The following is a 27373-nucleotide window of genomic DNA, read 5'->3' as shown; positions in this document are numbered from 1 at the left end:
CCATTTTGCTGACTGGGGGCTCCCCTGCCAAACCCAGGGTTCCCCTGCACCATTCCCCACAGCTTGGGGTCCCACCCACACCCTAACTCCCCCCATGGCTACCCCTCTCCTTCCAAAACACCCTGAACTTTTTATAGCCACAGCCCATCTGCTCCTCCTCCCCATGAGCCACCTGTCAGCAGTACCCTCCATATTGGACCAAACTGCTCTCGGTGTCACCCCCACTGCCCCAGGGCCAGGCTGGCGCTCTCTGGGGCTGGACCCCAGCTGTGACTGGGGTAACAGGGTCTGCTCCTTTCTCTGCCCTGTCTCTCCCCAGCTGGAGGGAGCTGCAGGAGAACCAGGCCCTGGCGCTGTGGCAATTCCAGGGCTGAGCGGAATGTGCTGCTCCTGCCACTGGGGACGGGCAGCACCAAGGGACCTCAGCCACCTCCCCCAGTGCCCCTGCTTTGGCTCGAGCTGGGGGGTGAGGTCAGGGCTTTTGTGGCCCCTGGCTCTGCAAGGGAACAGGTGCTGGGAATTACAGACCAGTCAGCCCAACTTCGAGGCCTCGGAAGATACTGACCCAACGTAGAGAACACGCCCCTTTGTAAGCCCCTGGAGGAGAACAGGCTGATGAGCAGGGCTGTGGGTCTACAGTGTATAGTGCCCCAGCCTGGGACTTTCCCCACCTGCCCTCTCCCTCCCCCCACCCCCGCCCCATATGCTCCAGGCTCCTCAGCCCTCATAGGTGGCCAGTGAATACACTGGGGGCGGGAAGGAGGAAACGGCCAGGCTCTGCTGCCCCGTGTGCATGGGTCGCTGTTTTTGTCCCAGCCCGGGGTGGAGGAGAGGCCTCAGGAGTGGGGGGATCGGAGGGTGAGCTCCCCTCGCACCCTGAAGCAGCGGCTCCTGTCCTGCAGGGATGGGCCCGCTCCAGCCGCTGGCGCTTGCGGCTTGAAGAGTTGATGTGGTGGGTTACTCTGAATGGGCGGGGCGGGGGGGGAGCCATCCGATCACTCCAAGAAGACAAGGGGGAAGGGACATTGGGGGGTCCCCAGCCCTGAGTAACACTCTAAAGTGCAGATGGGATGTTGCTGCCAGGGCCAAAGGGGTGAGGGGCCCTGGGGGGTGGAGGGGGGCTTGTTCCTGGGGGAGCCATAGGGGAGTGGAGCAATTGAGGACGGAAGAAGGGGGTTGGTGGAGCTGGGAGCCTTTGGGCTGCTCAGTAGCGTAAATGGACATGGGTGTTGGGGGCAGCAGAAGAGCCTTGGGGGCACAAGGGGTGGTGGAGTGGCAGGGGGCACAGGGCAGGGGTGAAGAAGGGGGTGAGGGGAAGGAAGTGGCTGGGGATGGTAAGAAGTGGGAGGGTTAAGAGGTGGGGTTATTGGGGAATAGGGCAGGGGGGGCTGTGAGACTTTGGTGAGTGGGGGAGGGTCTGGGCAAGGTGATGTTTTATGGGGGTGTTTGGGGGATTGTGCAATGGGTGGGTTTTTCAGGGAGCTGGGGTTGGAGTGGTGAGGAGATGTGATGGGAGGGAGGGGGTCTGACAGGAGGTTTGGGGGGGTTGGATTTATTTGGGGTTTTGGGGTGAGTTTAGTTAGAGAGGGGTGGCAGGGTTGGATGGATTGAAGTGGGTGGCTGGGGGGTTCTTTGGGGATTAGATGGGGTGGTGGGAGGGGGTTTAAGCAGAGGTGAGTGGGAGTTGGGCAGGTGGGTTGGGGGACTATAGCAGGGGTTGACTGGGGGCGGAGGGAGTGGGCCATTTGGGGGCCCATGGTGGGGGGTTGGGTGTGCACTGAGGAGGGGGGTTAATTGGGGGTCTGTGCGGGGTTGGGTGTGGGCTGAGGAGGGGTTGGGGGGTCTGTTTTTGGGGGTTGGCTCTGGGCTGAGAAGGGGGGTTATTCGGGGGTCTGTGGAGAGAGTCCAGAGGAGAGCAACAAAACTGATCAAAGGCCCTGTGAGGAAAGGTTAAAAAGACTGGACATGTTTAGTCCCAAGAAAAGCAGGCTGAGGGGGAACCCGACAACGATCTGCAGACACAGTCAGGGCTGTTGGAAGGAGGAGGGGGACCGGGTGTTCTCCATGGCCACAGAAGGCAGGACAAGAAATAATGGGCTGAATCTGCAGCAGAGGAGGCTTAGGCTCGATATTGGGGAACTCTGTAACTCTAAGGACAGGGACGTGTCAAACAGGTCGCCAAGGGAGGCGGTGGAGTCCCCGTCGCTGGAGGTGTTTAAGGACAGGTTGGACGCTTGAGCTTTACTTGGGCCTGCCTCAGTGCAGGGAACTGGACTAGACGACGTCTCCAGGACCCATCGAGCCCCACAGGTCTATACTTCTCTTTCAGGAGCCAGGGGATTGAGCATCAGAACTATTTCCTGCCCCCCCACCCCCCTTCTTCTGACGCTCGTTTATAAAGCCACAGCAATTCTCGGCGGGGAAGTTGTTACCCAGCAACGCCGCCTGAGGCCGGAGACAGAACAGGAGCTTCGTTGCCAGTACCAGGGTGAACATTCAGGCTCCAGGCCAGCCCTGCCCTGTTCAGGGTTTTCCAGGGGGGATGGGACACAGCAGCGGGGGGGCAGAGAGAGGGCTCAGAGTGGCAGTTTGTGGTTAGCGAGAGATGAACTCTGCTGGTGCAGCAGGGTGCTCATGTGGCCCAGAACTGCTCCTGAAGCCTGTCTGGCCCAGGGTGGGGTTTAAACACCCCATCAAAGGGGGTTGCTGTTGCCTTTGGAATGCCCCAGATGACGCCAAATAACAGGATTTTCAAAAATCTACCTGGTAAAGACTCTTCAGCTGCTCCTGCCATGGGGCATCTTCCCTCCCCTCTGCAACACCCCCAGGGCCCCTGCACCTGCTTTATTCCTTCTCTGCCATCTCAGCATGTTCCTCCCAATGGCACCAAGCCTGTGCATTGCTGAGCACCCTTAAATCCTACTAGCTTCAGTGACTTTGGTGGGAGGTGAGGGTGCTCAGCTCCTTGCAGGAATCACTCAGCACTGTTTTGGGCACGAGTCAATAAGTGTGGCCCAGCACTCCAGCCCTGCTGATGCTGAATTTCCATAGCACAGAGGTTCAGCCAGGACAGGCGTCCAAAACGTTGATACTTATTTCAAGATAAGTAGGCGTGGTTGGGCTGGAAATTGTGTAAGGTCAGCCCTTGTAACCTGGCGTATCTGCAGTTTGGCCTTAATGGAAACCCTGGGAGAAAGCCCCATGCTACGAACCAGGAAGTACAGGACCACGGTTCATAAGAGCAGCTCCAAAGATAATTTTCACTGAGCCCAGCTCTGCACAGATTTCCGGCTTAGGTTTGAATTTTTAGCAAAAGTTCATGTTGATTATTTTCTCCCAAACCCTTCGTGCCTCCATAATAGCCAGCCATCCTGTCAGTCGCATCCTGGGGAGCTCCAGGGATGGAGTGAGGGATAGAGGAGCAGATGTATGACACACCAGCCTTCAGGTCCTTTGGGTGGACGTTCCTGATTGCATGTATGAGTCCCGTTCAGATGGGTGGGTTTCGTGTGTCTGTGGTGAGAACTGGGGCTGTCAGGGCCAGCAGGCAGGTGAGGAGCAGGAGATGAGCGCGCGGGGCAGCTGAAAAGGGATGAGCCAGAGTGAAGCTGAAAACACAAATGCAGGGGCCAAGAATCCCAATTCCCCCATCCTGGACAGAAGGCGTCAAATTCTCACTGATGGACAATTGGTTCAGATTCTGGGACTGGTTCCTTCTGCAGCAAATGAAATTAATTGCACCTCAGAGCCATGACAGAGCACTGTATAACCAGGGTCTAGTGACCATCTCTCACCCTGGGCTCTCCCCAGCATAGGCTGTTGTTCACACTAGTAAAATGATGTTAAAACACTGAGAAGGAGCAGGGAAGAGGCACGAAAATGACTTGTGGCCTGGCCAGCACGCCTTCGAGCAGGTGACCGGAGGGGCTGCAGCTAGTCAGCTTGACTAAGAGCAGTTCAGAGGTCTGTAATCACCGAGCAGGAGGAGGTAGCCTGCATTTCAGGTTTTTGCTCTAGCAGACAAAGGAGTAACGAGAGCTAGTGAAGCTGATGTTAGAAACATTGAAATTGGAAATCAAATGTAAGTGTAGAAGAGTGAGGGGACATCACTCGCCGGAACCAACCGTGCGGGGACGTGGGAATTCACTCTCATCTGGCCTCTGGGGATGGAGGCAGCACGTGGCTGGCACTTATAGCTCCTGCCGAAGGAGGGGCAGGAGCTGCTACGGACTGCTCCCCCAACCCCTGTCCTGCTGCGCGCTGGGGATGCTGCCCTGCTGTGGAGCTGTCAGGTGTCTTGAACTGGAATTTGTTTGGAGAGAAACTGTGCTAAGGAGCCTTATCAGCCCGAGCAGAATGTACCTGGGCGCCTGCCTGGTCGGGCGGGTCTGGTACAGCCTCCCCCCAGATAAGGCTCTTCCCTGGACCTGGAACGATTCCCTCCGAGGTAACACACGGGGCAGCCAGGGCAGGGCACGGCCTGCTCCCCTGGAGCGTTAGGGCTTTCAGGAGTCAGAGGTGCCAGCAGAGCAGGTTGTGGTTGTACGTTAAAGCAGCGAAGAAAGTTGGGGGGCAGAGGAATTGGGTGCTGTGGCCATTGCACTTGATCAGCTCAATTTGGAAATGTCTTTCAAAGGAAATCCAGATGTATACATGTGACTGGGGTACACGTACACTCACATGCGCACACTCACACGTGCACACACATGTGCACACTCACATGTGCGCACGCACGTACACATATACATTCACACACATGTACACATACATACTTACACATGTACACCCAGATGCGCACACACTGTCCCTGGAGCTCCCCAGGATGCAACTGACGGGATGGCTGCCTATTACGGAGGCACGAAGTGGTTGAAGAAAATAATCAGCAAGAACTTTTGCTAAAAATGCAAACCTGAGCTGGAAATCTGTGCAGGGCTGGGCTCAGCGAAAATGGTTTTCTTAGCTGCTCTTTTTAACCGTGGTCCTGTACTTCCTGGTTTGTATCGCACCCAGGCAGGAGACCTGGCAGCTCTCAGCTGTAGAAGCCGTCAGAATGAGCCAGGTTGGAATGAGCCAGGCCCTCAGATCCTTCAGGAGGAAAAGTGAAACCCACTTCTGCCACCAGTCGCCCCAGCGGTCACTGAGCGACACCAAACCACGTCCTTCCAGTCAGGCAGTTTCATATGCACACGTCAAACCCTTGGTTTGCCACTCAGATTCCACGGCGATGGGCACAGTAAGGACCTAGAGAAGTTAAACAGGCAGACAGACAAGGAAACAGTGGCCCTGGCTACAGCTGTGTGTGTGGTGCAAACAGAGGAACACCAATTGCTGGCTGAAGGCACAACCTTAATTCTTGCATCTCTTGTCTATCAGCTATCATTCACTTGGCAGCCTGAGCTCTGATTTCTCACGCAGTGTTTTCCTCTGGCCTATTGTTGTTATCATGTCCAGGGGCACCTTGGCCCTTGGTATCAGGAGCGGTGCTAAGGAGGCTTTTCAAAGGTCTCTAAGTAGGGTTGCCCACTTTCTAATCGCACAAAACCAAACACCCTTGACCCAACCCCTGTCATGCCCCTTCCCCTTCACCGAGGCCCTGCCCCTTCACCGAGGCCCCGCCCCCACTCACTCCAGCCCACCTCCCTCAGTCACTCGCTCTCTCACCCCCTCACTCACTTTCACTGGGCTGGGGCGGGGGGTTGGAATGCGGGAGGGGGTGAGGGCTCCAGCTGGGGGGTGCTGGCTCTGGGGTGGGGCCACAAATGAGGGGTTCAGGGTATGGGCGGGAACTCAGGGCTGGGACAGGGGATTGGGGTGCGGGTGGGGGTGTGAGGTCTGGGATGGAGGTAGGGTGCGGGAGGGGGTTCCGACCTGGGGCAGGGTCTCTGGGTGCGGGCTCTCGCCCGGCGGCACTTACCTCCGCCAGCTCCCGGTCCATGGCGCAGCGGCGCTAAGGCAGGCTCCCTGCCTGCCCTGGCTCTGCGTGGCTCCTGGAAGCGGCTGGCATGTCCCTGCAGCCCCTAGGAGGAGGCATGGCCAGGCAGCATTGTGTGCTGCCTGTGCCCGCAGGCCCTGCCCCTGCAGCTCCCACTGGCCACAGTTCCCGGCCAATGGGAGCTGCAGAGCCAGCACTTGGGGTGAGGTCAGCACGCGAGCTTCCCTGATCAGCCCTGCCCTTAGGGGCTGCAGCGACGTGCTGGCCGCTCCTGGGAGCTGCGCAGAGCCAGGGCAGGCAGGGAGCCTGCCTTAGTGCCGCTGCCCCACCGATCGACTGGACTTTTAGTGGCCCAGTAGGTGGTGCTGACTGGAGCTGCCAGGGTCCCTTTTCGAGTGGGCGTTCTGGTCGAAAACCAGACACCTGGCAACGCTGTCTCAAAGGCCCTGATTTGTGAGTGAGCTAAGACTCCAGCCTCCTGTGCTAAATGAGCTTCCTTAACCTTTCCCTGCACCCCATCACCATCCCCACCCCTCTTACCTGCTTCATCTGCCCGGTGTGGGGTGTTGTGACCCCTAGATCGTGAGTTCCCTTCTTGTCCCTGGGGGTGCAGTGCCCAGTCCTAGGCACCCTGCCTCCAGACTGGGTGTGACAAAGTGAGAATGTTCTTCATGGTTTCTCTGAATACTGTGTGGGTGCCTCAGTTTACACCTATGCATTTCTTAAGTATCTAGGTGATGGGATAAGGGTGTGATTGTTGCAGAGCCCTAGAGGGCAGGGGTGTGCAGGGGTCTGCACAGAGAATGGCCGATACCCTGTCTCCTGGCAACTGATGGCCTGGGCCCCTCCCCTGCAAGGTGACAGCTGAAGGTGTTGGAGAACAAAGATCAGGTGGCCTCCTTGCCCAGGAAAGAGACAAAGACCAGAGGAAGGGACCGGAGGGAGTTTCAGTTTGGATCTGACTGGGGAAACAGAGGGAGGCCCAGCACCGGGGTCTGGGCTCCCTACCCCCCAAGATGGACCTGACTGGGGGGTCCTGTTTTCTGTACCTACAAGCTCTGTTTTGGATTGTGTTCCTGTCATCCAATAAACCTTCTGTTTTACTGGCTAGTTGAGAGTCACCGTGAATTGCAGGAAGTGGCGGGTGCAGGGCCCTGGCTCCTCCACACTCCGTGACACTGGGGCCTCCGGGTAATGCTGCAGTAGGAAGATGTCATGAATTGCTGTTATTACTGTCTGAGTCGTGTTATCATTATCTGCCCTCTGGCCTTTGGGTGGGTCCATGCTGTGGATTTGCTTGTGTCCCACAGGGTCCAATGGCCCCTCTGCTGAGCCCAGGGTTGGACTCCTGCAAGTTTGTTATCCTCGGAAAGTTCAGCTTCTGTGTGACCAGTGCCAGGGACACATGCGCATGTGATCTCCTGTCCCCATGGAGCCCATCCCTGGACCCACCCTGCTCTGGGCACACCCTGGATCTGTCAGCCGAGGGACGAGCACTGGGCATATAACCAATGTTCTGACTTGACCCCAGCCTCATGGCCCAGCGATCCTGGCCTGTCCTTCCCCCCCTCCCCCGAGGGGACAGACCCCACAAAGATGGTTGGCCTGGAGGGAGTTTGGCTCCTGTAAGTTTTCAGGAGATGCTGGCAGGGCTGGACCCCAAACCACAGGCCAATGGGGCACTGAAGCATAATCACATGTTGACCACAGCCACAAGCTGCTCCTCGTCCCTGCTAGATGAATGATGTCGTGTGAGACACAGAGACAGCGTGTGGGAGCCACAAACCGTCTGCCAGCTGGGCAAAGCTCCCTGCAGGACAGTGCCCCTGTCAAGGTTCCTTCCCCACTCTGAACTCTAGCATAGAGATGTGGGGACCTGCATGATAGACCCCCTAAACTTATTCTTACCAGCTGAGGTTAAAAACTTCCTCAAGGTACAAACTTTGCCTTGTCCTTGAACCGTATGCTGCCACCACCAAGCGTTTTAAACAAAGAACAGGGAAAGAGCCCACTTGGAGATGTTTTTCCCCCAAAATATCCCCCCAAGCCCTTCACCCCCTTTCCTGGGGAAGGCTTGATAAGAATCCTCACCAATTTGTACAGGTGAACACAGACCCAAACCCTTGGATCTTAAGAATAATGAAAAAGAATTCAGTTTCTTAAAAGAAGAATTTTAGTAGAAGAAAAAGTAAAAAGAATCACCTCTGTAAAATCAGGATGGTAAATACCTTACAGGGTAATCAGATTCAAAACATAGAGAATCCCTCTAGACAAAACCTTAAGTAACAAAAAGACACAAAAACAGGAATATACATTCCCTCCAGCACAGCTTATTGTACAAGCCATTAAACAAAAGGAAATCTAACGCATTTCTAGCTAGATTACTTACTAAGTTAACAGGAGTTGTAAGGCTGCATTCCTGATCTGTTCCTGGCAAAAGCATCACACAGATGGAAGAACCCTTTGTTCCCCCCCCCCCTCCAGATTTGAAAGTATCTTGTCCTCTCATTGGTCATTTGGGTCAGGTGCCAGCAGGGTTACCTTAGCTTCTTAACCCTTTACAGGTGAAAGGGTGTTGCCTCTGGCCAGGGGGATTTTGTAGCCCTGTATGCAGACAGGTGGTTACCCCTCCCTTTATAGTTATGTCAACCCCATGGAGCAGCCAGCTAAGAGCACACTCTGCTGTGCCACGGTCACAGCAGCACAGAGGGGAGGGGAGCAGGGGTGCTGGGGAGCTGGGCGGGGTGACCGGGAATGTGGGGGCAAGGTGGTGATCAGGGTAAGGGGGATTATGGAAGAGAAGAGTATTAGGAGGGGTGTCTGGGGGACTGGACCAGGGCTGTGGGGGCAGCCTGTGGTTCTGGGGAGCCCCGTGCATGGGTGCTTGAAGCTGCAGCCTGTTTGCTGGCACAGCCCCATGGGAAGCCCTAGTTGCCTTGCTGTGGAGACAGTCACTGTTGCCCAGCCCAGACTCCCAGATCAGGCCAATCCCACAGTTAGGCACCCCCATCCATCCCCCTCACACAGACATCCTCCTCCCAGATTTCCAGAGCCCTGCTTAACCCTGTCTGCCCCCATCCCTGCTCCGCCCATGGCCTGTCTCCCAGGGCCCAGCCCAGGCCCCGTGCTGCCCAGCCAGCACCCCTGGCCCCAGTGGCTCTGCAGGACACAGAGGTTATCAGACAGTGCTGCTGAAGTGGGAAGATGAACGTGCCCCTTTTCCATTGGCAGCTTGCGTGTAACCTCGCGGCCTGGGAATGTGACTGGCATCAGTGCTGGGTGCGGCTTGGGAACAAAGAGCAGGGATTTCGCTGGCCAGACCACTATGTCTAACGTCCCAGGTCCCAATCCCCCCCCTTGTGGGCTGAGGGGAGTGTGAGAAGCTGCCCGTGGCAACAGGCAGGGGCCAGCCAGGAGCCCTGCACTGGAAGTGAGCTGGGGAGCTTCAAACCAGAGCATTTTCAAATGTTTCCTGTGAAATGATTGATCGGCACAAGCTGAATGATGGTGTCACATGGAGCAGCTCCACGGTGATGCCGAGGGAGGGGGTACCGACCCCTTCAGAGAACTGGCCCTGCTGACTGCGGGGGCAGGACAGATGTAGAGATGAAGAGCCAGGCCCTGTGCCAGGTGGCATGGGAGCACCAGGAGCCTCTTCCCCCCCTCCGCCTGTCTGTGCAGGAGTGGGGCAGGGTTCCTATGTTGGGCCCCAGACAGCACTAGGGAAAAGGACCAGTCCTTGCACCAAGCCTGCGGGCCATCACAGGGGCATTGTCCTCTGCCAAGGGGTGCGGCCAGACTCCTAGCTAACTAGTGTGCAAGCTGCCATGGGAGCATGTGCTAGCTGGGGAAATAGGCTGCATCTTACCACACAAGCAATGGGGTGCATCCAGCCCAGTGGTCTAGGGCCTCCCCACCCAGTCCCAGCTGCCACATGGCTCCGGCCAGCAGGGTCCTACCCCACGAAGATGCCCTCGGCACCAGCCCCTGGGGACCATTCTTTAATTTAAACGAAGTGCTGCAGAGTCCAGGGACCTGGCCACAGCATTTAGGCCTAGTGTGATACCCCATAGATGGGGGCTGCCACGGGATGCCCTGGTGTGAGGCAAGCACTGTGCTCCTGCTCCAGCAGTCCCAGTGCCCAGGGGTCTGCACTTGGCCAGGCAGAGCTGCGGGCAGAGCCTTCAGTCTCAGGCTGAGGAGCGGCTCCGCCTGCGGTGGGAGTGGGATGGACGCTGCCTCTGCCCCACAAGCTCTCTGGATGTGGTCCGGAGGGCAGGGGGCCCAAGGACTCCTCTCTCCCAGAACTAAGGGCCCAAGTCTGTCCTCCCCCTCACATCTCTTTCTCCTCCCCCCAAAAATCCCTCTGGCCCCAGTCTCTCCTTCCGTCCCCCACCCCCAAAACAGAAGGGCTGGTGGCCTGGAGACTTACTCTTGGTGAAGCGGGGAGCAAAGGGCCCATCCCAGCAGCCCTGCACGCCCTGTCTGTGAATCTGGTAATGCCAGGCATGTTCTCCAGCAGTGTGATGCCCATGGGAGCACCCAGAGAGATAGTGACAGTGGGGCACAGAGTTACCAGCTGCAGACCTCACTGCTTAGAAGTGTGTGTTTATTCCAAAGCCTGGATCCCCAGGCAGGGCCATGCAGAGGGTGTTTGTGAAGCTCCCGCCATGCTTGGGATTTTGCCTTTCCAGCGATCTCTAGGCCTGCTCATTGCATCACTGAGCTAAAATGACCCAGAAGAGTCACTCCAGGCTGAATGCTGGTGCACGGGAGTCAGCCCAGCGGAGAAAAGCCCAGCGGAGAAGAGCTCGGAAAGTCTGCAGGGAGGGAGAGGAGAAGGAAAGTGGCCTCGTTTCCTGGGTAACCCTGATACTTCCCCCAAGCAAGGCCTGTGAGGGCAGGCAGGAGGTTTGGCCATGACACACTCAGACCCTTTTCCATCCCTTCATGGAGCAGGGGTTGGCCTCACTGCAGACAGGAGGGTGGGGAAGGGGTCACTAACAGTAAGTTGCTGGTTTGATGAGGATGGCGGAGGCTTGGCAGTTCCCACTACAGACACTACCCCAAGTGATGCTCCCTTTAGTGTTCAGTTGAGCAGAATAACAAGCCGAGTACCACCAGCCCCCACCATAGCTAGATGCACAGTTCCCACTGTAAGTGTCCTGATCCAGGTCTTTAGTGGAGAACTTCATGTTGTCATGCACAGTGCTAGGATTGTTTGAAGTCATGGCATCCCCTGCAGTCCCAGTGTAAGAGCCCAGCCTCAGCCTGTAGCCTTTGGACTCGTCTTCCAGACCGAAGAGGTTGTAGTCAGCGTATTTCATGGTGCCGGATGAATCATGGATGACAAACCTGACCTGGTAGACCTTCTGCTTGGCGATCTGATAGATGTACTCCGTCCCCAGCCAGTAGTCATTGTGCACGTTGCCAAAGCCGTACTTGTAGGTGCTCCAGGACTCAGCCCAGGTGATCTGTGTGTCATGCCGGTTCCGCTGGAGGACCGTCCAGCCCTCGCTGGTGCTGTTCAAGTCACAGTAGACCTCGAATTGATGGAGTCCTGTGGGCTGGATGACGAAGACGCCACTGACCCTGTTCCAGGTTATCTCGCTGCAGTCCTTGGGCCAGGCTGTGGGCAAAACGAGACAAGTTGTAGAGAACAAAACCCCATAGACTCAGCTCAGAGTTATGATCACAATGGAGTTTCCATAAAACCTTTCCTTGGCCTCCTTCCCAACTCCTCCACCGAGGAATAGCAGCCTGCATCTTGGCCAGATCAGGCTGGGTGGAGGGGTCCTGGAGGTGAGCTCTGGTCTCTAGCCTCTTCTGCTCTGGGCTGCCTCGCACCAGACTGATGTCCCCATAGCTGTGCCTGAGGGAAGTCTCACCTCTGGCACTCAGAGGTGTGTGTGTGTGTGTGTGTGTGTGTGTGTGGGAAGTCTCACCTCTGGCACTCAGAGGGTGGGTGGGTGTGTGTGTGTGTGTCCAAGCTACCTGCATGCGCCAGCAGTTGTGTGAACAACCCCTGGCATGTTCTTGGCTCTCACCCCTGTGAGAGGCAACCATGCAGAGCGGGATACACTTACAACTTACCCTGGGCTACCTGCATGTCACTGGCTCTGCTACACCAGAGGCTCCCTTTCCCTTGATCTGTGGGGGGAGGAGAAATTCAAGCGATGTGAGGGGTTTACAGAGGATATTCCCAGCTCCACAGCTGGGAGTATTCTCAGTGCATTCGCCTCCCTGTCCCTCTGCTGGCCCAGCTGTAGGCCTCAGTTATATGCTGGGCACTGGGGCTCCTCTCCCTGCTGGATTGCTCCAAACTCTGACACCCGCAGAGAGGCAGGAATTCACCCAGAATCCCTCCAGAGCAGAGACCTAGCCTGGTACCCCCCTCAGCCTGGCCACAGCCCCGCGTCACTGCCAAGAACCATCAGCATGTGGGGGCCGGGCACCAATCCCAGAGGCCTGATAGGCTCTGCCTGCATCAGGCACCAACAGGCTCCTTCCCTTTGGGCCAGGGCCCATTTGCATGTAAGCAGAGTCAGGATGAGCTCCAACCTGAGACCTGGTGGTGAGGTGTGACGAGCTGTGGAAAAGAACTTCAGGGGCTGATCTCATTTGCATAGGCACACCCACCCCGCTTAGCATACGCCCATAGCTGCCCAAATGGTCACTTTGGCTGCTGTGGGATCCCCAGTGTCTCTGTTATTGGGGCAGGAAGAATAAATTGTTATTACCCTGATTATGGGAATCAAGGACAGTGGAACTGTACTTGGCCTTTTGTTATGATGGAGGGACTCGCCATCAACTACGTAACAATCGCTAGGCAAGGGACATGGGTTCCAATTCTCTGTGAATTGAGAGAGGCTGGGGACAGGTATTAATACTTGGTGGCATGCCCCCCCCCCCCCCCCCCCCCCCCCCCGATGAGTGCCTTACATGTTAATTGCACTTCCTCCTCTCTCCACTGTGGAATGTCAGAGCTAATTTTGATTCCATTAGGAGTCTCGTTACAGGCTGCTGAGCTGATTTCACTTTGGGCTAATAATGCACCAGCCCTGAGGCTCCCCTACTACAAGCTGAAATTGCAAAGGAGCTAAACTGACTAAGAGCTGAAATCTTTGAGTGTTGCGTTAAGTAGTGGGGGAGCCTGAAGATAGATGGTGGAGCGGAGCAGTTTGTCGGATGCCTAGAGCAGCTCATGGGGTGGCTGGCAGAGCGGAGCCCCACGGAGAGGTGGGGCAATCAGCTCTGGACCACATAAGGTGCCTCTTAAACCCTCCCCCGCCCCCGAATCTCCACCCAGGTTGGGAGGTAAAGCTCTGCAGATAAACTTTCGAACTCTGGGGCTGCCCTGACCAGGGACAGAGACTTTTGGGTCGTTGGACTTTTGGGACTTTGGGTGATTTTGGGTCACTGGACTCAAGAACCAAAGGGAAAGGACATGCCCCAATTTGCTTGGGGTGGGTTTTTTGCTCATGGGTTGTGTTATGAATCCTGTTGGTGGTGTTTCCCCAACATAATGCCACATTGTTTCTCTGTTATTAAAAGGCTTTTTGCTACACTCAGACTCTGTGCTTGCGAGAGGGGACGTAGTGTCTCTTGGAGGCGCCCAGCGGGGGTGGTATATATTTGTCCCAGGTCACTGGGTGGGGGCTCGAGCCGGTTTGCATTGTCTTATTGGAATGGATCCCCTAGATATTGAACCCGGCCCTTGTTGCTGCCAACTCTGACGGGCAGAAGGGTTACACGCACATGCACAGTGCAGCTCCCTGGTTCCTGAGCCCGTCTCCCAGCTCCCCGTGTCCCTGCGGGGCAGCACATGTCTCTCCGATCACCCCTTCTTGAAGGGCAGGAGAAGGGCTGGCAGCAGGCGGCAGAGGCAGGATTTCCTGCCAGCTCTCCAGCCAGCCAGGGCTCTAAGGGACAGGGCGGGAGGTCAGCTTCTCCTGTGTGCCCATCCTGTGTAGCTAATCAGGGCTACAAAGGCAGAGCCAGCTGATCCGTCTAGTGAGGATGTCACACCTTAGACTAACCCAGGCTCCCCCTGGCTGCTCTACCTGGCTCCCGTCTGCTCCCCTCCAGTCTGGCCCAAATGTAGCCACCAACCTCCCCGCCGGCTCCTGTGGCTCTGCCCCCACCACCTTGTGGCTTCCAGTCCCTTCCCTGGCTGCACAGCTCCTCCTGCAGCAGCTTCCAGCTCCTGCACCTCCCTTCGAGCGCTGCACAGCCCTGCCCTGCTTAGCTCGAGCTCTGTGTTAATACTGCACCAGTCACGCTGCTGCCTGAGCACCCCCATCTCATCCCGTCTGCCCCCTGCCCCGCTCGGGCCCGCGCTGCACCAATTCCACTCCTCCATGCCCCTCTGCTGCCCAAGGCAACCAGCACCTCCTGGCTTTGTCCTGCTGCTCCCTGCACTGCAATGGCCCAGCCCCTGCGCGCCCCCCAACCTCCCTCCCTCCCTCCTCCAACCGCCAAAATGCTCAGCGTGGTTTGAATATAGAGCTACGGTTGGATGTAATTTCTCCCAGTAGCTTCAGGCCTCCATAATCTCCAGGTAGCCAGTGAGTGACGTTCTGGGGCCCCAGGGCTGGCAGGACCCCTAGGGCCCGGGGTGAGAGCTTTAAAAGCAGACACATGACACACCTGCCTTCAGGTCCTTTGGGTAGATGTTCCGGATTGCACGGGTGGGTCCCTTTAAGATGTTCAGATTGTGTATTTCCAGGGTAAAAACTGGGGCTGACAGGGCCAGCAGGCCAGTGAGGAGCAGGAGACGAGGGCTCCGGGCAGCTGCAAAAGGGAAGAGCTGGCGAGAAGCTGGGAACACGAACCCGCCATTTAGGAGCCGTGACTCCCAGTTCCCTCTGCCAGGGAACAGCACAACCCAGAGCTGGGACTGCTGGAACCTCCTGCCTCGCCCAGCGCAGACTGGCACCGCCGCCCTCGCCTGTCAGTCTGGCTGGGCAGCCGGCCATTGGCCAGGCATGCACGGGGCAGAGAGGAGACACTAGGAACTGGCCCCATTGGGACAGAAACACCCAGGAGGGGGGCGGATCCAAGGGAGCTTGGGATTCGCCCTGGAGAAATGTTCCCACTCTGCTTGCCGCACAGAGACACCCCTGTACCATGGAAATAACCGGGAGAGTAGGTGAGAAAAAGGGAAAATGGATATCCGGGGGGGGCACTGAGCACTCCGGGGGAGGGGGGCCCTATAGGGTGGGCACTGGGGAGGCACTGAGCGTCCCAGGGAGGAGGATCATGGGGGTGGAGGGGCTAGGTGGACACTCACCGCCCCGGGAGGTGGGGCTGAGGGGGGGAGACTGGCCAGGGGCACTCAGAGCCCCAGGAGGTGGGTGGGGGAAGGGCGCACAGGATTTCAGGAATTCCCTGGCAGTGAAGAGCTGTTGGCGGCAGGGAGGAGCCCCCCATGACATTCGCCAGTTGGGATCCCTGGCTGGGCTAGTGGCTAGGGGGGCCCATGGCCAAGCTGCAGCGGAAGGTGACCTGCAGGAAATGCCTCGGCCTCTGCCTCCTGCTCGGAAGGGCCTGGGCCAGACAACGACCCCCGGCGCAGTGTCCCAGCTCCCTGCCCCACGCCTGCAGGGCACGGCCCCTCCTCTATAGGGCGGTTGGCATGGACGTTAGTGCTGCTTCCTCCATCCCCAAAGGCCTCTAACCCAGCTGGTCTCTGGCAACCCCTGCCGTTCAGTAGGCCACATTGCCCTGCTGTGACATACCGGGGTGGGGGGCCTGTCACACAGCCGGGGAGTTTAACCCAGCTGCCGTAGACTCTGTCTCCCTGGAGCTGGTGTCTCTGCTCCTCTGAGTCTCAGCCCAGGTGTCTCTCTGCCCTTCCCCCTAGTCGCCCCCGGGCGAGGTGGGAGCGCCCCGCGTTGAGTTCCAGCCCCACATTCGGACCCACAAGTGCTGGTGGGTTCCAATCCCAGCTGAACACGCCCACTCAGCCCGAGTGCGGAGCAGAAGGGCCCTGTGCTGCCCCACAGACCCTCTGGCTCTCTGAGCCCACTCTTACCCATCGCCTCCCCGCAGCACGGCTGTCCCAGGCTGAAAGCTGCTGCTCTGTGCAGATAGGCCGTCTAGATGGAGGCAGCACGTGGCTGGCACTTATAGCTCCTGCCGAAGGAGGGGCAGGCGCTGCTACGGACTGCTCCCCCAACCCCTGTCCTGCTGCGCGCTGGGGATGCTGCCCTGCTGTGGAGCTGTCAGGTGTCTTGAACTGGAATTTGTTTGGAGAGAAACTGTGCTAAGGAGCCTTATCAGCCCGAGCAGAGAGTACCTGGGAGCCTGCCTGGTCGGGCGGGTCTGGTACAGCCTCCCCCCAGATAAGGCTCTTCCCTGGACCTGGAACGATTCCCTCCGAGGTAACACACGGGGCAGCCAGGGCAGGGCAGAACTCTGGGCGGGTAGCGTCTGGGCCAGGCCAAGGCCCTACCACTCAACCATTATTCCTGCCAATGTGTACCAAAAGGACTGAAGTAAAAAATCCATTCTGCTACTCTGAAACCTGTCATTATGCAAGGCACTGCATTTAGCCGCATGGAGTGGAAATCTATCAACTTCATGAAAAAACTCGTACAGATACAGACAGACACCATCTTCCTTTCCAAATGCAAACAGATGGACATCGTACCAAAAGGACTGAAGGTAAAAAATCCATTACAATCTACATACCACTCAGACTATGCTGACAGCTTGTGCACACGCTCTCAAAGAAACTGCGGAATCACCTGATCAACATCCTCTACAGCAAACAGGGAAAGATTAAGAATGAGCTCTCAAAAATGGATACTCTCATAAAAAAACAACCTTCCACACAAACTTCCTCATGGCTGGACTTTACAAAAACTAGACAAGCCATTTACAACACACACTTTGCTTCTCTACAAAAGAAAAAGGACACTAAACTATCTAAACTACTGCATGCCACAAGAGGCCACAGCAATGGTTCCCTTAACCCACCCAGCAATATTGTTAATCTATCCAACTATATACTCTTAGCCCAGCAGAAGAATCTGTCCTATCTCGGGGCCTCTCCTTCTGCCCCTCCACCCCCACAAACATGATACAGTTCTGTGGTGACCTAGAATCCTATTTTCGACGTCTCCGACTCAAGGAATATTTCCAACACACCTCTGAACAACATACTAATCCACAGAGACCTTCCTACCAACCCTACAAAAAGAAGGATTCTAGGTGGACTCCTCCTGAAGGTCGAAACAACAGACTGGACTTCTACATAGAGTGCTTCCGCCAACATGCACGGGCTGAAATTGTGGAAAAGCAGCATCACTTGCCCCATAACCTCAGTCGTGCAGAACACAATGCCATCCACAGCCTCAGAAACAACTCTGACATCATAATCAAAAAGTCTGACAAAGGAGGTGCTGTTGTCATCATGAATAGGTCGGAATATGAACAAGAGGCTGCTCGGCAGCTCTCCAACACCACTTTCTACAAGCCATTACCCTCTGATCCCACTGAGGGTTACCAAAAGAAACTACAGCATTTGCTCAAGAAACTCCCTGAAAAAGCACAAGAACAAATCCGCACAGACACACCCCTGGAACCCCGACCTGGGGTATTCTATCTGCTACCCAAGATCCATAAACCTGCAAATCCTGGGCGCCCCATCATCTCAGGCATTGGCACCCTGACAGCAGGATTGTCTGGCTATGTAGACTCCCTCCTCAGGCCCTACGCTACCAGCACTCCCAGCTATCTTCGAGACACCACTGACTTCCTGAGGAAACTACAATCCATCGGTGATCTTCCTGAAAACACCATCCTGGCCACTATGGATGTAGAAGCCCTCTACACCAACATTCCACACAAAGATGGACTACAAGCCGTCAGGAACACTATCCCCAATAATGTCACGGAAAACCTGGTGGCTGGACTTTGTCCTCACCCATAACTATTTCACATTTGTGGACAATATATACCTTCAAGTCAGCGGCACTGCTATGGGTACCCACATGGCCCCACAGTATGCCAACATTTTTATGGCTGACTTAGAACAACGCTTCCTCAGCTCTTGTCCCCTAATGCTCCTACTCTACTTGCGCGATATTGATGACATCTTCATCATCTGGACCCATGGAAAAGAAGCCCTTGAGGAATTCCACCATGATTTCAACAATTTCCATCCCACCATCAACCTCAGCCTGGACCAGTCCACACAAGAGATCCACTTCCTGGACACTACGGTGGTCATAAGCAGAAACCTATCCCGGAAACCTACTGACCGCTATTCCTACCTACGTGCCTCCAGCTTTCACCCAGACCACACCACACGATCCCTTGTCTACAACCAAGCTCTACGATACAACTGCATTTGCTCCAACCCCTCAGACAGAGACAAACGCCTACAAGATCTCTATCAAGCATTCTTACAACCATAATACCCACCTGCTGAAGTGAAGAAACAGATTGACAGAGCCAGAAGAGTCCCCAGAAGTCACCTACTATAGGACAGGCCCAACAAAGAAAATAACAGAACGCCACTAGCCATCACCTTCAGCCCCCAACTAAAACCTCTCCAACGCATCATCAAGGATCTACAACTTATCTTGAAGGATGACCCATCGCTCTCACAAACGTTGGGAGACAGGCCAGTCCTTGCCTACAGACAGCCCCCCAACCTGAAGCAAATACTCACCAGCAACCACAGACCACACAACAGAACCACTAACCCAGGAACCTATCCTTGTAACAAAGCCTGTTGCCAACTGTGTCCACATATCTATTCAGGGGACACCATCATAGGGCCTAATCACATCAGCCACACTATCAGAGGCTCGTTCACCTGCACATCTACCAATGTGATATATGCCATCATGTGCCAGCAATGTCCCTCTGCCATGTACATTGGTCAAACTGGACAGTCTCTACATAAAAGAATAAATGGACACAAATCAGATGTCAAGAATTATAACATTCATAAACCAGTCGGAGAACACTTCAATCTCTCTGGTCACTCGATTTCTGACCTAAAAGTGGCTATTCTTCAACAAAGAGACTTCAAAAACAGACTCCAACGAGAGACTGCTGAATTGGAATTAATTTGCAAACTGGATACAATTAACTTAGGCTTGAATAGAGACTGGGAGTGGATGAGTCATTACACAAAGTAAAACTATTTCCCCTTGTTTATTCATAGAATATCAGGGTTGGAAGGGACTTCAGGAGGTCATCTAGTCCAACCCCCTCCTCAAAGCAGGACCGATCCCCAATTAAATCATCCCAGCCAGGGCTTTGTCAAGCCTGACCTTAAAAACTTCTAAGGAAGAAGATTCCACCACCTCCCTAGGTAATGCATTCCAGTGTTTCACCACCCTCCTCGTGAAAAAGTTTTTCCTAATATCCAACCTAAATCTCCCACTGCAACTTGAGACCATTACTCATTGTTCTGTCATCAGCTCGTACTGAGAACAGTCTAGATCCATCCTCTTTGGAACCCCCTTTCAGGTAGTTGAAAGCAGCTATCAAATCCCCCCTCATTCTTCTCTTCCATAGACAAAAGATCCCCAGTTCCCTCAGCCTCTTCTCATAACTCATATGTTCTAGTCCCCTAATCATTTTTCTTGCCCTCCGCTGGACTCTCTCCAATTTTTCCACATCCTTCTTGTAGTGTGGGGCCCAAAACTGGACACAGTACTCCAGATGAGGCCTCACAATAGAGGGGAACGATCATGTCCCTCGATCTGCTGGCAATGCCCCTACTTATACATCCCAAAATGCCATTGGCCTTCTTGGCAACAAGGGCACACTGCTGACTCATATTCAGCTTCTCATCCACTGTAACCCCTAGGTCCTTTTCTGAAGAACTGCTGCCGAGCCATTCGGTCCCTAGTCTGTAGCGGTGCATTGGATTCTTCCGTCCTAAGTGCAGGACTCTGCACTTGTCCTTGTTGAATCTCATCAGATTTCTTTTGGCTCAATCCTCCAATTTGTCTAGGGCCCTCTGTATCCTATCCCTACCCTCCAGCGTATCTACCACTCCTCCCAGTTTAGTGTCATCTGCAAACTTGCTGAGGGTGCAATCCACACCATCCTCCAGATCATTAATGAAGATATTGAACAAAACCGGCCCCAGGACCAACCCCTGGGGCACTCCACTTGACACCGGCTGCCAACTAGATATGGAGCCATTGATCACTACCCGTTGAGCCCGACAATCTAGCCAGCTTTCTATCCACCTTATAGTCCATTCATCCAGCCCATACTTCTTTAACTTGCTGACAAGAATACTGTGGGAGACAGTGTCAAAAGCTTTGCTAAAGTCAAGGAACAACACGTCCACTGCTTTCCCTTCAACCACATTCCCCCCACACACCCCCACTGTTCCTCAGGTGTTCTTGTTAACTGCTGGAAATGGCCCACCTTGATTATCACTACAAAAGGTTTTCTCCCGCCCCCCCCCCCACTCTCCTGCTGGCAATAGCTCATCTTAAGTGATCACTCTCCTTACAGTGTGCATGATAAATACCCATTTTTTCATGTTCTGTGGGTACATAAATCTCCTCACTGTATTTTCCACTGAATGCATTCGATGAAGTGAGCAGTAGCTCACGAAAGCTTATGCTCAAATAAATTGGTTAGTCTCTAAGGTGCCAAAAGTACTCCTTTTCTTTTTGCGAATACAGACTAACACGGCTGCTACTCTGAATCCTGCCAATGTGTGACTCGAACAGGCCACATGTGTGACAAATGCCGGCAAACAGCTGCGTTTTGTTGCTCCCCAGGCCGTAGCTGACAGGTTCTAACAGGCTGAAGGATGTTGTCTTGCTGTGTGCCTTAAATAAAGCCGTTTGTTTAAAAACAAAACTTGAGCTGCACAGTCCAGCCCACAGAAGCGCCACTGCCCATCCCCTATGGGCCTCCAGACCCCAGAAGTCGTGTGTTACAAGCCCCACGCAGTCAGGCCCCAGCATGAGCCACGGGCTCCCAGCACCCTGGACGCTTGGCTCCAGGTCCCTACTGCAGATGCACCCTGCCACTGCCAGCTTCCCCAGGCCCCTGTTTCTCTGCCTGGCCCACAGCTGATCCCTGCATGGTCAGGAAAAGCCACCAAGTGCCCCAGACACGTTCAGGCTCATCCTCTCCAATGAGTCCCAGAGATGGGGTGCCAGCTGGTTCATCACCTGCCTGGTCTCTAGCAGCCAAACGTGAGATTTGTATGTCCTGGTGATATTAAAGTTTACAGTGTAAAGTGCCTCTGCTTTGCAACTCCCTCCCCTCTTGGTCACAGATGGGTCGCCCTTCCCAGCCCTTTGTGAAGCCTGTCTATATGCACAGCATTCAGGGAGGTCTGAGGCAGGAGGGAGTTGTGGGGGGTGGTTGGTGGAGTCTATTTTGGGAGATTAGGGGTGGCAGAGTTGTGCTTTATTTGCAGTTTTCTTTCTTCCTTCCACTGCCTGGGGACTGTAGCGGGGGAGGCAGTATCAGATAATAGGTTGGTGGGCACCCTGATCAAAGCCTGGACATACAGACAGATGTGCTGCAGTTCGGTATTTACCCTGGGTTTTGTGTTGCACTTGAAGGCCAGAGCGTCTAGAATCTGGGATCGACGTCCTAGCCTGGCTCACTGTTGCAATCCAGACAACCACAGCAGCTGGTCCTTGGACTGTTCATCTGAGCCTCTCGTGGCATTTGTGTGGAACTCATCACCCGCAGGAGCCCCCGAGGCCAGGAACACAGCCAGGCTCAATAAGGGATTAGACCTTTGTGTGCACAGCCAGAACCTCCAGGGTTAGAGGCGTTACTGCTGCATGTCCTGGAAGAGACATTGACCTGCCAGCTCCGGGGCGTTAGCTGGTCTCTAGCTACTGGGTAGGACCTCCCTGTACCTTCCTTTGCAGCATCAGGTACTGGCTGTGGTCAGACATGAGAAGGATCCCAGCTCAGCTCTGATCTGGCTTTTCCCCTGCTCCTCCTGTGTCAGGGCATTACCCAGCTCTAATTAAAGGGCCTAGGGTGGGGCAGATCATTCCACATCTGCTCCTGTGGGGTTCTCACCCCTTCCTGTGCAGCAAGCAGTGCTGGTTGCTATCTGAGATGGTCACTGGCCCAGGTGGACCTTGGTCACAGCCAGGCTGGCAATTCCCACTCTCTTTGTGTGCTTTTCTGGAAAAACTCCTTGCCTTGTACCTTGGGATGCGGTGCCGGATGGGGGAGCTGGCGTGTGGGAGGGAAAGTAGCCTGAGCCCAGATCCTGCCAGGAGCTCAGCGTGGGCACTGGGGATCCCATCCTGGAAGAGCAGTCTGTATTGCTGCCTGCAGTGACAGGCTGACCCCTAGTGGCTGCAGTTCATTGCTGCAGCATGTGCTGTGAGTGTGAGACAGGCGCACTCAAAGCATGAGGCAGGGGCAGCCTTTCCCGGCTCTGGTTCTGCTGGTCTCTGTGGATGTCGTCCCAGCTGAGGACAAAGTGGCCAGTTTAGTCACTTTGGGACTTGGTTTATTGCTTACTGATAAGGGACTCGCGGGAGCCTCACTGCTCCAGCCCAAATTTGAGCTTCCGTTTGCATTGCTCCTTTGCTTCTGTGGCATAATTTTGTACTTTCTTTGCTCTTGTGTTCTCATTAGCTCATGCGCTGAACTCTGGTGCTGTTGGCTGGACCAGTATCATTTGTCTGAAATATTTATCTGCTACTTTTCTCATTGCTGGAAATTGGCATTGGAATCAACAAAACCGGAATTTGTTTTTTCTGTTCTGAAAATGAAGCAAGTTATGTTTAAACAAATTTTAAAATATCCAAATATCGGTAAGTCCTTTTCCCATAGTACAGACATTTGCTATGAAGTGGTTTAAAATTCAATATCTAAGTCACAGTGTGTTTTAACACAGGACATATCACTGTGCAATATTTAAAGAGTGAAAGCTGCATATGGTCAATCATTTAATTTTGTCATAACAAGAAATAACAACTGTTTTGTTACCATAGATATACACAAAAATATAGACTGAATCTTAGAATCATAGAACCAAGAATCAGGGTTGGAAGGGACCTCAGGAGGTCATCTAGTCCAACTCCCTGCTCAAAGCACGACCAATCCCCAACTAAATCATCCCAGCCAGGGCTTTGTCAAGCCTGACCTTAAAAACTTCTAAGGAAGGAGATTCCACCACCTCCCTAGGTAACGCATTCCAGTGTTTCACCACCCTCCTCGTGAAAAAGTTTTTCCTAATATCCAACCTAAATCTCCCCCACTGCAACTTGAGACCATTACTCCTTGTTCTGTCATCAGCTACCACTGAGAACTGTCTAGAACCATCCTCTCTGGAACCACCTCTCAGGTAGTTGAAAGCAGCTATCAAATCCCTCCTCATTTTTCTCTTCCGCAGACTAAACAATCCCAGTTCCCTCAGCCTCTCCTAATAAATCATGTGTTCCAGTCCCCTAATCATTTTTGTTGCCCTCCGCTGGACTCTTTCCAATTTTTCCACATCCTTCTTGTAGTGTGGGGCCCAAAACTGGACACACTACTCCAGATGAGGCCTCACCAATGTTGAACAGAGGGGAACGATCACGTCCCTCGATCTGCTGGCAATGCCCCGACATATACATCCCAAAATGCCATTGGCCTTCTTGGCAACAAGGGCACACTGTTGACTCATATCCAGCTTCTCGTCCACTGTAACCCCTAGGTCCTTTTCTGCAGAACTGCTGCCGAGCCATTCGGTCCCTAGTCTGTAGCGGTGCATGGGATTCTTCCGTCCTAAGTGCAGGATTCTGCACTTGTCCTTGTTGAACCTCATCAGATTTCTTTTGGCCCAATCCTCTAATTTGTCTAGGGCCCTCTGTATCCTATCCCTACCTTCCAGCGTATCTACCTCTCCTCCCAGTTTAGTGTCATCTGCAAACTTGCTGAGGGTGCAATCCACACCATCCTCCAGATCATTTATGAAGATATTGAACAAATCCGGCCCCAGGACCGACCCTTGGGGCACTCCACTTGATATCGGCTGCCAACTAGACATGGAGCCATTGATCACTACCCGTTGAGCCCAACAATCTAGTCAACTTTCTATCCACCTTATAGTCCATTCATCCAGCCTATACTTCTTTAATTTGCTGGCAAGAATACTGTGGTAGACAGTGTCAAAAGCTTTGCTAAAGTCAAGGAACAACAAATCCACTGCTTTCCCCTCATCCACAGTTATCTCGTCATAGAAGGCAATTAGATTAGTCAGGCATGACTTGCCCTTGGTGAATCCATGCTGACTGTTCCTGATCACTTTCCTCTCCTCTAAGTGCTTCAGAATTGATTTCTTGAGGACCTGCTCCATGATTTTTCCAGGGACTGAGGTGAGGCTGACTAGCCTGTAGTTCCCAGGATCCTCCCAGGATCTTGAATATGTTTCTTTTTTATTTTCCAGAATTTAGATCTTGGGTGCAGAATTGGTAGAATGACAAGAAAGCCAAAAGATTATGTTAAGAGGAAACAGACACAGTTTAGTGACAACCCACCTACCGCTTTGCCTACCTTCATGCCTCCAGCTTCCATCCCGGACACACCACACGATCCATTGTCTACAGCCAAGCACTGAGGTACAACCGCATTTGCTCCAACCCCTCAGACAGAGACCAACACCTACAGGATCTTCACCAAGCATTCTCAAAACTATGATACCCACACAAGGAAATAAGGAAACAGATCAACAGAGCCAGACGTGTACCCAGAAGCCTCCTGCTGCAAGACAAGCCCAAGAAAGAAACCAACAGAACTCCACTGGCCATCACATACAGTCCTCAGCTAAAACCTCTCCAACGCATCATCAGTGATCTACAACCCATCCTGGACAATGATCCCTCACTTTCACAGGCCTTGGGAGGCAGGCCAGTCCTTGCCCACAGACAACCCACCAACCTGAAGCATATTCTCACCAGCAACTACACACCGCACCATAGTAACTCTAACGCTAACTCTAACACCATGCAACAAACCTCGATGCCAACTCTGCCCACGTATCTACACCAGCGACACCATCACAGGACCTAGCCAGATCCGCCACACCATCACCGGTTCATTCACCTGCACGTCCACCAATGTAATCTACGCCATCATGTGCCAGCAATGCCCCTCTGCTATGTACATCGGCCAAACTGGACAGTCCCTACGTAAAAGGACAAATGGACACAAATCAGATATTAGGAATGGCAATATACAAAAACCTGTAGGGGAACACTTCAGCCTCCCTGGACACACAATAGCAGATGTAAAGGCAGCCGTCCTGCAGCAGAAAAACTTCAGGACCAGACTTCAAAGAGAAACTGCTGAGCTTCAGTTCATTTGCAAATTGGACACCATCAGCTCAGGATTAAACACAGACTGTGACTGGCTCACCAACGACAAAAACAGCGTCTCCTCCCATGGTGTTCACACCACAACTGCTAGAAGAGGGCCTCATCCTCCCTGATTGAACTAACCTCGTTATCCTCAGCCTGATTCTTGCTTGCATACTTATACCTGCCTCTGGAAATTTCCACTACCTGCATCCGAGGAAGTGGGTATTCACCCATGGAAGCGCCTGCTCCCATACGTCTGTTAGTCTCTAAGGTGCCACCGGACTCTCTGCCGGTTTAATGAAAGTTAATCATAAAAAGACTGTGCTTGCCCATGACCAGAACACCGAGACTCCATGGTTCGGCTCCTAGCAATAGCCTCAGATATCCATGCAAATTGCAGTATAAAAAACAAACAGACTTTGTGCTTCCGATACATCTGCTAGTTAACGATCAAAGTTTAAGGGTCTGGCTTGTTTACAAGAGCCACTATGTAATAATAATTAGCATTTTTAAAAGCCTGTTTATTCTGTTGCTTATAAAACCTTTGGACACTTGAAAATATCCCCGTCTCTTTCAATTATGGTAAGCACAGCCGCGGCCAGAGCAACATCCCAGCATCTCACTAGCTTGCACAGAGCCAGCTGCAATGTGAAACCGGCTAGAGGGATCAATGCAGCAGGACACAGGCCGAGCCTAACTGACATCCCTCTGTATGAAGGGCAGAAGGGATTTAGATGTGGAAGGGGTTGCAGTGGAGAACAGACAATGATCAAGCATGAAATGTGGGCAGAAAATACAGTCTACTAACCCTCTGTGAAAGGGTCATCTGGTCCTCATCAGTGAATGAGTTTGATCCCCCTGCTTTAGTGGTGATGATGATGATACAGATGAGTTATAGAAACAGTTCAGGTCAGATTGTGAAGGGCACAAGAGCAAACTATTTCACTGTGTAGGAAAGATAGGAAGTCTGGCAAGAGACCACCAGGCGATCTTCAATGATTTAAAGCTCAAAAAAGAGTCCTACAAAAAGGGGGAAATGGGTCAAATTACAAAGGATGAATATAAACAAACAACACAAGCACACAGAGACAAAATTAGCAAGGCCAAGGCACAAAATGAGATTAAGCTAAGGGTAACAAGAAAACATTCTACAACTACATTAGAAGCAAGAGGAAGACTAAGGACAGAGTGGGCCAATTACTAAATGAGGGGTGGGGGGAAAACAGTAACAGAAAATGTGGAAATGGCAGAGGTGCGAAATGACTTTTTTGTTTCAGTTTTCACCAAAAAGTTTAGCAGCGATCAGACACCTAACAGAGTGAATGCCCATGAAAATGAGGTAGGCTCTGAGGCTAAAATAGGGAAAGAACAAGAGACAAGTTAGAGGTCTTCAAGTCACCAGGGCCTGATTAAATACATCCTAGAATACTCAAGGAGCTGACTGAGGAGAAAGCTGAGCCATTAGTGATTATCTTTGAAAACTCACGGAAGATGGGAGAGATCCCAAGGGAATGGAAGAGGGCAAATCTAGTGCCCATCTATAAAAAGGGGAATAAGGACAACCCGGGGAATTACAGACCAGTCAGCTTAACTTCTGTACCCGGAAAGATAATGGAGCAAATAATCAAATCAATTTTCAAACTCCGAGAAGATAATAAGGTGATAAGTAACCGTCAGCATGGGTTTGTCAAGAACAGATCATGTCAAACCAACCTAATAACTTTCTTTGACAGGGTAACAAGCCTCCTGAATAGGGGGAAGCCATAGATGTGGTATATCTTGCCTTTAGTAAGGCTTTTGTTACTGTCTTGCATGCCCTTCTCATAAATAAACTAGGGAAATATAGCCTAGATGGACCTACTATAATGTGGGTGTATAACTGGTTAGAAAACTGTTCCCATCTGATGAAGTGAGCTGTAGCTCACGAAAGCTTATGCTCAAATAAATTGGTTAGTCTCTAAGGTGCCACAAGTACTCCTTTTCTTTTTGCGAATACAGACTAACACGGCTGTTACTCTGAAACCTGTTCCCAGAGAGTGGTTCACAGATAAGCTGGAAGGGCATATCGAGAGGGGTCCTGCAGGGATTGGTCCTGGGTCTGGTTCTGGTCAGTATCTTCAATGAT

General features: G+C 53.4%; 1 protein-coding gene across 3 annotated transcripts in view; it reads right to left on the bottom strand.

The window, feature by feature from the left end:
* Positions 1 to 8093: 8093 nt before the first annotated feature.
* Positions 8094 to 27373, bottom strand: part of LOC102941199 (angiopoietin-related protein 6) — a 31755-nt gene continuing 12475 nt past the window's right edge. Inside the window, exons 2-4 of one of the 3 annotated variants that reach the window (XM_043531276.1) lie at positions 14582 to 14725; positions 12026 to 12082; positions 8417 to 11561 (exon numbers count right to left, since the gene is read on the bottom strand). In XM_043531276.1, the coding sequence (XP_043387211.1) occupies positions 10933 to 11561; positions 12026 to 12082; positions 14582 to 14725 (830 nt within the window). In that variant the 3' untranslated portion in view covers positions 8417 to 10932. Of the gene's footprint in view, positions 11562 to 12025; positions 12083 to 14581; positions 14726 to 27373 lie in introns of all 3 variants that reach the window. The other 2 variants (XM_037880563.2, XM_037880564.2) reach the window with 2 other exon arrangements.

This window comes from Chelonia mydas, chromosome 17 (assembly GCF_015237465.2).
Source record: "Chelonia mydas isolate rCheMyd1 chromosome 17, rCheMyd1.pri.v2, whole genome shotgun sequence".
In the NCBI taxonomy this organism is placed as follows: domain Eukaryota; kingdom Metazoa; phylum Chordata; order Testudines; family Cheloniidae; genus Chelonia; species Chelonia mydas.
This window is presented reverse-complemented; position numbering and strand designations above follow the sequence as displayed.